The 12,609-nt window shown below is 30.5% G+C and overlaps 1 protein-coding gene across 1 annotated transcript; it reads left to right on the top strand.

The window, feature by feature from the left end:
* Positions 1-1,931: 1,931 nt before the first annotated feature.
* On the top strand, positions 1,932-5,350 carry LOC104232494 (ACT domain-containing protein ACR4). Its single transcript, XM_009785717.2, has 8 exons — positions 1,932-2,052; positions 2,571-2,646; positions 2,949-2,994; positions 3,091-3,205; positions 3,300-3,367; positions 3,654-4,247; positions 4,365-4,469; positions 4,838-5,350. Exons 1-8 carry the CDS (start codon positions 2,049-2,051, stop codon positions 5,177-5,179), a joined length of 1,350 nt encoding a protein of 449 aa, XP_009784019.1. The 5' UTR covers positions 1,932-2,048; the 3' UTR covers positions 5,180-5,350.
* The last annotated feature ends 7,259 nt before the right edge of the window (positions 5,351-12,609 follow it).

The following is a 12,609-nucleotide window of genomic DNA, read 5'->3' as shown; positions in this document are numbered from 1 at the left end:
TAAGTGATCGGTTTACTTTTTTATTTTGGTTCAAAATAAGTGTCTAGTTAGGTAATCAAGAAAAAATTCAATTTGTTTTTACTATTTTACCCTTATGTGCATATCCCTAAAAAGTTTTCTCACTCCTCACTATAACTACGTGACCAATATTTATTAAGGGTAGTTTAGTCATACTAGGTACTTTTGTATAGGATTTAGCATATTCTTAATGGACATGCTAAAAGGAAACGGTCACTTATTATGAACCGGAGGGAGTATTGAAAGTTGAGATTATTATATTGTTCACAAATAACAAGTTACTGTATTAATTAGAGTACGTTTACGCAATCCAAAATTTCTGTTAGTTCTTTGTTTAGGATCCAACAAAATTAACCATATCTCATACTAATGAGTATTATCTTCACTAGCCATCATCATTATATCAAAGGGTCACGTGCAATTTAAGAAAAAATGATGGACTAAAAATCAAAGGTCATGTGACCCCATTAGATATCATAAGAATTAATCACTTTCCTTTAATCAATTTTTCTTCTAATTTAAGATTAGCTTAACTAAGAAAGAAAATAGAAGCAGTAAACCAATCAAGAATTCATTTCCAAAAGAAATTTAATGGGACAGCCGTTATAAAAGATAGGAGTTGGAAGTTAAATGTCATTTTTCTAGTAAAAAAAACTTTAGACCAATTGAAGCAGGGGAAGAACAAGATATGAAAGCGAATCATCCGTGTTAGCTTATCAACGAATGTCATTATTGTTACGTCGACCATCATGTGCCGATAAGTTAATAAACATTGCGTACTCCTAACTTTCATATTTACAAATTCCAGTTCAAGTGTATATTAATTAATTATGATTAATAATTAATTTTATATAACAATCACATATCATATATTTATTAATTTGACTTGATATAAATAACGAACATAATATTCTTTTTTTTCTATTATTTCATTGATACTAAATTTCCACAAACCTTGGAGGCATCTTTTTGACTTTATGAAAATTGACCCTAGAATGTAGTACTATAAATTAGTGCATTTTACTGCCAGCGCATTTTAGCTCGACCCTGCCCCCCTCACTCACCTAACTTCACTGACCAAACGTTAAAGTACGCCGAGTCACCTCCTATCTCCCCCCTCCCCCCCCCCTCCCCCCAAAATTTGGTTCTCTTCATTTAGGGAACTTTTCTTTTTAAGTACTGAAACCTGAATTTTGAAGAGAAACTGAAACTAGAAAGTGAGAGTTTCTTAAATACACACACAAATTGAAAAAAAAAAGAAGCTTTTTCTTATGCATGTGAAGGAAAGGGGAAAAAGAAAGCAAAGTATTTTATATAAAATGTTGAGATGTGTATGGTAAAAAATAAAGGCGGAACCAAAATTTAAAGTTTATTGAGTTCACAAAATTTTAGACCTTTTAAGTTATTTTGTTCTGAATTGATAATCTATACATATTAAATAAATTTACTAAGACAATTACAAAATTTAAACTAAAGTTAATGGATTTGACCTTACCCGCATCTATAATGATAGCTCCGCCCTATGTATGGCCTTTTAGAAGGTTACAAGTTTTAGATTTTTTCTTTTTGTTTTTCACCCACTGTCTTATATCAATATTAGAATTCTGACTAATTCGAATTCGCAGCGAGTAAAACCTTTAAAGGGGAAACCTCTCAACTCGATTTTATTTTTATTTTTAGGAACTCAAACTCACTATCTCTGATTAAAAGTATAAAAATCTTACATATCCCAACGCAATAGTGACCTTGTTTATTTTGGTGTGTTACATATAAGGAAAAAATAAAAACAATTATAGTATATGTATGTATTTAGATACTAGTATTAAATAAAATTTTATTTTTGATTCTACTAGTACTAGAGTATTAGTACTATATAATAGGGGGGCTGGTCAAGATTCACTTTCCATATCGTTGGTCGGAGAGAGGTTTCTGATAAGTCATAAGTCATAAGCCTTAGACCCCTCTTGTTTTTAGAGAATCAAGAAAATCTCGCTGACCCAATTCACCACCAATCCTCAGAAATTGTAAAAATGGGTACGTCCCATTTCTGCTCTTTTTCCCCCTTTTCTCTTTTTCTGTTCCTTTCTATGTTCTTTGGTTCTTCCCAAAGCTTATGATTTCATATGGGGGTCCAAAAATATTGTTTTTTTTTTAATTTGAAAACATATGTGTCTTTGTGTTTTTTGTGGGTCATCTTGTTCTTTTGTTCCAACTCATGTTCTCTTGAGTTCTGACTTTTGAAAGAAAAGAAAAAAGGAAAAATTTTCAGTTGTTTTTGTTTTTGTTTTTGTGTTGTGGGATTTGGTGGATTTTGATATTTGTGTATGTTTTATGTTTTTTTGTATGTGTTTTGAAATGTTTTACAATTTTTGAAGTGTTTGTTGCTATGTCTTTTTTTGGGGCTAGTCTTAATTCTTAATTACTTAGTTTTATTTTTAATATTGTTAATTACTTGCTTCACTTTTAGGTTCTAGTATCTTCTTTGTGATTGGTAATACTGATTCTCTTTATTTAGCTGAGATTTTCTGTGTTTTCTTTTTCCTATTACTCAGAAGCTACAGTGAGCTATTCTCAGAATATAATGGATGATGAATATGAAAAATTCATTAGAAGAATGAATCCACCAAGGTACTGGTTATTATTATTATTATTATTATTATTATTATTATTATTATTATTATTATTATTATTATTATTTATTTCTTTAACTCCTTGGCATAACTGGTAAAGCTGGTGTCACCTGCTCACGGGTTCGAGCCGTGAAAATAGCGGAAGGGGAAGACTGCGTACTTGTGGTCCTGCCTTCCCTTTGGATCCCGTGCATAGCGGGAGCTTAGTGCAACGGGCTATTTTTTTTTATAATCTTTAACTGTCACTTCAATCTTAATATTCACGGCATTTACTCCAACTTCATTGGTTATTTCTGTCAGAGTGGTAATTGACAATGAATCTTGCAAAAATGCTACTGTTATACAGGTAATGTATTTGTTTTTGTGTTGTCTTGATTTACTCTGAAATTTTAATTTGATGGGATATTTTCTAATTTTGTGAATCTTTGGTTTCTTGATTCAGGTGGATAGTGCTAACAAACGTGGTATACTTCTTGAGGTGGTACAAATTCTTACTGATCTTAACCTTATTATTACCAAGGCTTATATTTGCTCAGATGGTGGTTGGTTCATGGATGGTAAGAATTTTTTACCTTTTTTACCTCATTTAATATAGCATTTTTACTTTCAATTTGGAAAAAGGAATTTACATGAGTTGTCTTCTGTTGGCAGTGTTCAATGTCACTAATCAAGAAGGGAATAAAATTACAGAAGAACCAATCTTGGATTATATAATGAAGGTGAGTTGTAGTCTGTGTGCAATTTGAGATTTTTTGCTTATATCTATTAATACGGATGAAAAGGGAGCCTTGGCGTAACTGGTAAAGTTGCCTCCATGTGACCAGGAGGTTACGAGTTCGAAACAGCCTCTTGCAGAAATGTAGGGTACGGCTGCGTACCATAGACTCTTGTGGTCCGGCCCTTCCCTGGACCCCGTGCATAGCGGGATCTTAGTGCACCGGGCTGCCCTTTATATTTGTTAAGACTGATGCTGACTGCTTTTTTGGGGGGTGTTTAAATTTTCAGTCACTTGGTCCAGAGTCTTGTTTTGCCTCTTCTATGAGAAGATCAGTTGGGGTTACTACAGGAATGGACCACACATCAATTGAGTTAATTGGAAGTGATAGACCAGGTTTACTATCTGAAGTAAGTGCTGTCCTTACCAACCTTAGATGTAATGTGGTGAATGCTGAAGTGTGGACACATAACACCCGAGCAGCAGCTATAATGCAAGTTACTGATGACGAAAATGGGGGTGCAGTTTCTGACCCCGAGAGGTTGACTATGGTCAAGAAACTGTTATGTAATGTACTTAGGGGTAGCAATAAATCAAGAGATGCTAAGACGTTGGTTTCTCACGGGGTCACTCATACCGAAAGAAGGCTTCATCAGTTGATGTTTGCTGATCGGGACTATGAACGTGCAACAGGTGACGGATCGGATGATAAAGAAAGGCCGAACGTAAATGTTGTTAATTGGCAAGATAAGGACTATTCAGTAGTGACAATTCGGTGCAAGGATAGACCGAAACTGCTGTTTGATACGATTTGCACTTTGACGGATATGCAGTACGTGGTTTTCCATGGCAACGTCGATACTGAAGGACCAGAAGCTTACCAGGTACTACACTTTCCTATGTATTTCAGAAATTTCTTATTGTTTTATCGCTTTACCCCTACCCGAATTTACTATATCTGTGTTTGTGGACTAAATGATAAACTCTTGTTGCATTTCAAGGAATACTGTATAAGGCATATCGATGGATCCCCTGTGAAATCAGATGCGGAAAGACAAAGAGTGATTCAATGTCTTGAAGCAGCAATAGAAAGAAGAGTATCTGAGGTTATAACTCTGATTTACTTATTTTAGACATCTTTTTAGGTTCAGTTATTTAGTTCTAGCTTAGCTCCTTCATATAATAACTAATAAGTCTCTTAGGCCAAAGGAAAAAAAGAAAGGAGGGAATCCTACTGTGTTTAATTGTTTTATTGAGTTAAAATATGCTTGTTTAATTGTCTATTTGTTGTCTGATTATGTCTCTCCTGTTGTCTTATTTTACAATTTAATTAAGTGCCCTGAGTCATATTAGTTTAGGTTTTGGACCTATTCTCATTGGACATAATATTTGACAATTTTATACATCATTTTTCTTGTCTTGTTGGCTTTGGATTTCAGTTCTAATAGGATCATTTTTCCTTGTATGTGTTCAGGGATTGAAGCTAGAATTATGTACCACAGACAGAGTAGGGCTGCTATCTGATGTTACTAGAATATTCCGCGAGAATAGCCTTACTGTCACCCGAGCTGAAGTAACAACAAGAGCAGGCAAAGCTCTAAATACATTCTACGTTAGCGATTCATCAGGGTATCCTGTCGATGCTAAGATCATTGAATCAGTTCGACAAACAATAGGACAAACGATACTTCGAGTTAAAGGCAATCCTGAAGAGTTAAATCCAGTTCAACAAGAATCTCCAACTAGGTTTCTTTTTGGTGGTTTGTTTAAGTCCAGATCCTTTTGTAACTTTGGTTTGGTTAGATCCTACTCTTGAAATCACTAGCTATAGTTCTGTCATCCATTGTATATTCCTATTTACTCTTCTAGGTTTTAGGTATGGTTAATTAGCAAAAGTTGATTATTACCAGTGTCTGTAAATATACATTCTTGATCATATTATGCTTTGTTCTTTTGGTAATGGATTCAACACCTCGTTGACCAATCATGTAGCAATTTGCTGCAGAAAATCCGCGTCAAAATTGATACTTTTATGCACAGATGTTTACTTTCTTGATTACTGTACAGTCAAATCTGGCCTTTCATTTGTGTTGATAGCAACTAGCAATAAGTTGTTATTGTCCTATGTTTGGTTCTTGTGACAATTGTCTTGACCTACATTTGACTTGATTCGTGATGTTTTCTACATTTTTGAAGAATAATAATGAACCTTGGAATGGTCAAATATTCAAGTAGTTTCTTGTTAGAAACATTTCTCTGTCAAAAGAAAAGGCCATTAGATATACTAGTAGTATTTTTCTCAATTCCTAGAGCCATCCAACTTTGACTAGCTAATTTCTTGGTTTAGTCGGCCAATTAATCGCGGCGGCTTGTGAGATCATGTCTTAATTATGAATTTAGTATTAAGATGGTTTCTCAAGATTCCCATGTCCAAGTATTTTAATAATGATTAGAAGTATATATACATTGATAGTACAAAGTATTTTTATGTTACTAGTTTATTTAACATGTTGTAACTCAACTTGTAATTGCATAATTTTTTTAAATTACTAATCTCACCTAATTATGGATTTTTTTGTTATTATTTTTTGGGGGATCTGATTATGTAAAATTTCTTTTTACGCAGTTAATGTATACTACTTAAACTTTTTTAATAAACCTTCAGAAGAGACGTGATCGGAAAAGGTTTGGCTTACTGAAGGATTTTGATTTGTTATATATATATATTTTTTTTGATTCCTGTCTGGTGTCCGGTACCCGCATTGGAGCCCAACTATATTAGGAGTCGCGCCGCGTAAGGCCTCATTCGGAGAGAAGCGCTTCCTACCAAGGATTTTTTCATTTCTAAGGCTTGAACCCGCGGCGTCTAGTTAAGGGAAGAGCAGCCCTATCTGCTGCATCCGTAGTTTGATTTGTTATATTAATGATGTGTGTGAATGGTCTTACTTCTAATATAAAATCTTATTGGTGCATTTCTTGGTTAGTGATTATTTCTTGAAATTGGTGGTTCCTCTATTTTGGCATTTTGACAATTTTGTTTTAACTAATCCCCACTTTTGGAAGCTTGATAAGGATTTCAAACCTAAGAGCTTGTCATGTTGTCTATTAGGTCAATTGTTCACATTGAGCCTTTAATCTTGTTGGAGGTTACAAGTTAGTGAATAATAGATGTGTTTCTCAGCTGTCATTATGCTGATCCAGAATTGGCTAAATTGCATTTATGGATTTTGTCATACAAGAAATTTCAGTTTAAGGATTGCAGTCAAAAGAAAGAGGCTTGAAGTAGTCTAGCCTAACGGTTAATAAAGTAAGTGAAAATCAGAGGAGATTGAGATCTAAACTCAGAAGAGACAGCAAATGCAAGATGATTCTTTTCATTTTCCTAATATTTCAGTCACCCGTATTTATCTATATTATATTAAAAGGAGTGTAGTTTGCTATGTGGTTAAGCCAAATGACAAGCTAAAATGAAGTCACTTGGCAATTTTAAGACAACACAAAAAATTTGGGTTATAAATAGAAAAATATTTAATGGTTGCAACTTTCATTAAGCAAACAAATATACTATAACTATAGGTATCTTTAATTAAATTTGTGTATAATTCAGTTATGGTAGGTATCTTTTTTTGAGAAAGAATCAATTAAAATTTCGTTTTGTATCTTACACATTAATTTTAAGTTGAAATAATAATTCTATATTTAGTATAAGCTTTGTATCTGACCTTATTTGCGAACAATATATATTATTATAGGCATGTTTAATTAAATTTTATGTATAATTCAGTTATGGTAGTTATTCTTTTTTAAGAAAGAAATAACTAAATAAATATTTTTTGTTTATGAGTTTTGGTATCTTTAATTAAATTTTGTGTATAATTCAATTATTATAGATATCCTTTTTTGAGAAAGAATCAATTAAAATTTTATTTTGTATCTTATACATTAATTTTAAGTTGAAATAATAATTTTATATTTTGTATAAGCTTTATATCTGACCTTATTTGCGAACAATATACATTATTATATGTATCTTTACTTAAATTTTGTGTATAATTCAGTTTTGGTAGTTATTCTTTTTGTAAGAAAGAAATAATTAAATAAATATTTTTTATTTATGAGTTTTGGTATCTTTAATTAAATTTTGTGTATAATTCAATTATGGTAGGTATCCTTTTTTGAGAAAGAATCAATTAAAATTTCGTTTTGTATCTTACACATTAATTTTAAGTTGATAATAATTCTATATTTAGTATAAGCTTTATATCTGACCTTATTTGCAAACAATATATATTATTATATGTATCTTTAATTAAATTTTGTGTATAATTCAGTTATGGTAAGTATTCTTTTTTAACAAAGAAATAATTAAATAAATATTTTGTATCCTACATTTATATTATATTAAAAGAAATAGTATTTAAAAACGAACAAGAAGACAAAGGAAAAAAATAAGAAAAATTAAGGTTTGGTGGTTAACCACAAAAAAAACTTTGAAAATTAAAAATGTCAAAAGTTAAAAAATAAAAGATTCGTAATGACAAAAAAAGAAAGACATATTCGTATCATTTCTTCAGAACTCACACATACAAATTGATTTACACATGCCGTTTTTAAATATTAGGATTTCATATACTCAAAAATTTATTTACTATGATAGTCTTTCCTTAGAAATCTTTATTTAAGCAACTTTTTTTTAGGATTGACTTCTTTACATTGCCTAGGGTTTCGCTTCCACACAAACTTCTACAAAGTATGGCTCCAAACTATAACTATATTAGCGAAATATTGATGTCCAAAATGAGTTGAAATTTGAAAGTTCGTGTTGTTAGATTATGGCACATTCCAGACTGCGAGAAACCAGAAAATTTTAATTCAATTGAATTAATTATTCACGATGAAAAGTTGCATACTTCTTTATATGTTGTTATTTTTTTCGAGTTGTGATGTATTTTCTTTAACTTATGCGTCTTACTAACTTAAATTTCTTTCCACATTTTTTATTTTAGGGAGATCGAATTTATGCAACTATTGGAAGAGCTGTTATGCGTATTTTCAAAACAAAAATACATGAAATGGGATTATACGTTATGAAAAACTTTATGGTTGGACCAAACAATCTGAAAATTAAGACCAGCAAGCATAAATTGAAACTGACATTTGCTCATAGGACGAGTGTGGATGAAATTAGTGATCCATAGTTTAGTTTGAATATCTTCAACTTTAAGCCTTATGAGCATCTAACAAATCAACTTGAGGTTGATGAGAATGAACTTTTCGGTAATTGTTTTACCTTTCGCTATTTTTTGTTGAATGTTTTATCACCTTATCTATAACTATTTATTTAAATGTGGCAGATGTCATAGGAGAAGTTATTGATCATGGTAACATAGAATCGTACAATCAAGGTGGTAAAACAAGTACCTTTATGAACTTGGAGCTTGAGGATCAGGAGTACGCTTGCAACCAAGAATTGAATTATCTATAGATTCAATTACTATTATTTTTCTCATTATTAATTTGTGTATTTGACATATAAGAGGAACAATATTTCAGCAACATTTTGGGGAGAATTTATAGATGAAATCTTGCCCCACTTGATGGATCACCCAATCAACGTGTCATAGTAGTTATGCAGCTCATAAAAGCTTACAAATTTCAAGGTAATCATATCATAATATTTATATTTGACTTCTATTTGTGTGTGTATTTAAATTAAAGTTAATTTTATATGTAGGCAAATATTCTGTGCGTAATACTTGACATTCCTCGAAGCTTTGGATTAATCCTGATCTTCCATAAGTTGCTTAATTTATATCCAGGTTTTTTATATATAATATTAAATTTATATATGTATTACATAATTTTTCTTAGCATATTTAGAACTAATACAAATTTGGATAAACGCAGATTAGGAAGTGGGCGTGAAGTTAACTTTGAGGGGATTAGTCAAACAACTTCTCAATGCAGTTATTCTGTTTCTGAAGAACTGGCTGTTAGAAATGTGGAAGTTAAAAATATTGGAGAATTAATTGATTTCATGCAGGTAAGTAAAATGTTCTTTAGACAAACCATAACTAACAAATATAGATCTGTCATCTTATATAATATTTTGGATTTTTTTTTTACAGGAAGGACAAATCTGGATTGTTGCTACTGTAGTAAATTTAGAACTTGAAAGGGGATGGTCACATGTAGGGTGCAAAAAATGTTCGAAGAAAGTTAATAAAACTGAAAATAAATTTTACTGTAAGAAATGTGAACGTGTTGATCAGTCTGCTCTGAAAAGGTTTGACTGTAATCTATGCTTAATTAAAGATTGTTAGAACATAAATTTAAGTTAAAAAAAGGTTTTAACTTAAAGAAGTTATCAGATACAGGCTTCAGGTTCGAGTAATTGATGGAACTGGCTCTATTTTTTTGTTTCTTTGGGATCGTGAGGAAACAAAACTCATTGAAAAGTCTGCTGATACCTTGAAAGAAGGTGTAGTAGAGGTATGTTATTTTATTTCCATTGTTTCATATTTTTTAGCACTTCTAATACTAACATTGGTTTAGACTTCTGGTGCTGCTTTTGAGTGTTCTCATCCATTGGAGAAAAAGTATTTATTCCAAGAATGACGTTGACTCCATCTGATGCGAGAATACCTTTTAAGTTTCATCGACGACAATTTCCAATTGTGGTGTCTTTTGCCATGACAATTAATAAAAGTCAAGGCCAGTCGTTGTCTCATGTTGGATTATTTTTGAAGAAATCAGTATTTATACATGGACAGTTGTATGTTGCTCTTCACGGGTGACAAGTAGAAAAGGGTTAAAGATTATAGTTTATGATGATGATGGACAAATAACAAATGAAACTAGAAATGTAGTGTACAAAGAACTTTTTCATAATTTAATTTAATACGTTATTAAATGATTTGTCATTTAATTATTGTGTATTGTTAGTCTTCTGATCTTTTCGTCTTATGTATTATTTTTTAGTTAATATTTTTAATTTGGTATAACTATGTTATGTGGCAGTTCACTAGAGGTTTATCACTACAAGAGTGATAAGGTTGTTCAAGGAGTCACTGGTTTGATTCAGTCGCATATTAGTCCTCCGTCATTTTTGTAGCCTAATCCACAAAGTTCCAAGCTTTTTGATGTAGAGTTGACTAGTCAAAGTTTCATTCCGAGGGATTTTGGGATAACTATGGATAACACTGCTATTTCAGGGGTTTCCGCGATTTTTGATATTGGGAACAGATTAGTGCAGGCTACCATGCTGGTTTGAATAGCTGAATTTATCAGCTCTCCGCGGTTGACCTGTCCCTTTACTGCCTCAACTTTGGCTTTAGACAGTGTTAGGCTAATAGACAAAGCCTGTGGAATGGTAGGAAGAGTAAAAAGTTTCAATTACCACAAATGCCCGACAATAATAAAGAGAGAGCCTTAACAGGAAGTCGATTTTTGCATATGCATTGCCCCATATATTTTGATACTGAATAAGCTAATGTTTGATATAATTCATGTTCCTTCATCATTCTCTCAATATAGAGACAACTTTTGGAAAATGCAATGCAATATATCATGAGCATTTGCTACAAAAATATTTCCTTAAGCACATGCTTCATATCAAGCAAATAGTATAGCATCATTAATTTTCGTGGAACATTCATATCAAACAAATTGTATAGTATCATTATTTTGTATGGAACATTTATTAGGAGATGAAATGAAAGTTTTACTGGAGTCTTAAAATATTTTTAATGTTTGGTTGTAAAGATGGTATTATCACTAACATATTAAATTTTACGGTGTAGATAGTTCTTTTTAATTATCTGCGCATCGCGCGGGTACTAATACTAGTATCTATATTATATTAAAAGGAGGGTAGTATGCATTGTGGCTAAGCCAAGGTGCAAGCTAAAAAGAAGCCACTTGTCAATTTAAAGACAACATTTATAATTAAAAATTATAAATAGAAATATAATTAATGGAAGTAGTTGAATTAATCTTATACATAATCTAAATAGATCTTAGACAAATCTAATCTATATATCTATATTTATATTTATACGCATATTAGTATCTACATCTATATTTATATTTTATATTTATATATTGATCCACTCATAGATTTTCTTATATATTAACTAGAAATATGGAGGTGAAAAATTAATTAAAAAGCTATAATAGAAACAAAATAAAAAATATAAAAAGACGTAAATGGAAATAACATATGACTATTTATACTTTGGAGTGAGTTAAAATAAAATAAAGCGGCGTATTAAGAATAAGACACATAGCAAAGTAAGACAAAACAAATAAAAATTTAGGAAAGGCTTAGGATAAAGTTAAAAGGATAAGAAGAAAATATAATGTATTAATTTTGCATCACATTCGAAGATTTGGAAATTTTTTATTTTTAATTGGACTAATAAATGCCTAAAGTTATGGGATATTGTAAATCCTATTTAAAACTACTTTGCCACTTAAATTTTAGGCATTTAAAGGGTTAATTGCAAGAACTATATATTTGAAAGGGTAACATCGAAAGATTTTTTTTTTGAAGCCTATGTGCTTTTTCCTAATTTGACATTGAATTTTTTCAATATTGTTAACTTCTCGAAAAATCGAAATATTTATAAACCAAATTCCAAGAGAATATGTGTGTGCGTATTATATATATATATATATATATATATATATATATATATATATATAAATTGCATTGTGATTAATCCAAGTGACAAATTATTATAAAGCCACTTGGCAATTTAGGATAATATTAATACTAATACCTAATTGAATTAAAATATATTTTTACGAACCTTAATGAAAAGAAAGTGAATATTTTTGTAAAGATATTGTCTGTCGTATCTTAATTAATAAGATTTAAAAAAAAATTGTATTGAAAGATAAAAACAACGCCTCTATCTTAATTAATTATAAAGATAAAAATATAGGTGTTATAAAAAATACGATAAATTTAAACATTAATATCATAAATAGAATTAAAAAATTAAAAGAAAAAGATTATATATATATATATATATATATATATATATATATATATATATATATATATATATATATATATATATATATATAATTTGTAATGTAGAAATATTTCGAAGGATAAGCCTTATTTGATTTTTGAGAAAAGAAAGTATTTTAAATAATAACGAATAAAATTTGCATTGTGGTTAAGCCAAATGACAAACTACTATAAAACAACTTGTTAATTTAGGATAATATTAACAC

Source organism: Nicotiana sylvestris, chromosome 10 (genome assembly GCF_000393655.2).
Source record: "Nicotiana sylvestris chromosome 10, ASM39365v2, whole genome shotgun sequence".
Classification (NCBI taxonomy): Eukaryota; Viridiplantae; Streptophyta; class Magnoliopsida; order Solanales; family Solanaceae; genus Nicotiana; species Nicotiana sylvestris.
The sequence above is the reverse complement of the archived record's forward strand: the minus strand, read 5'-3'. Positions and strand labels throughout refer to the sequence as shown.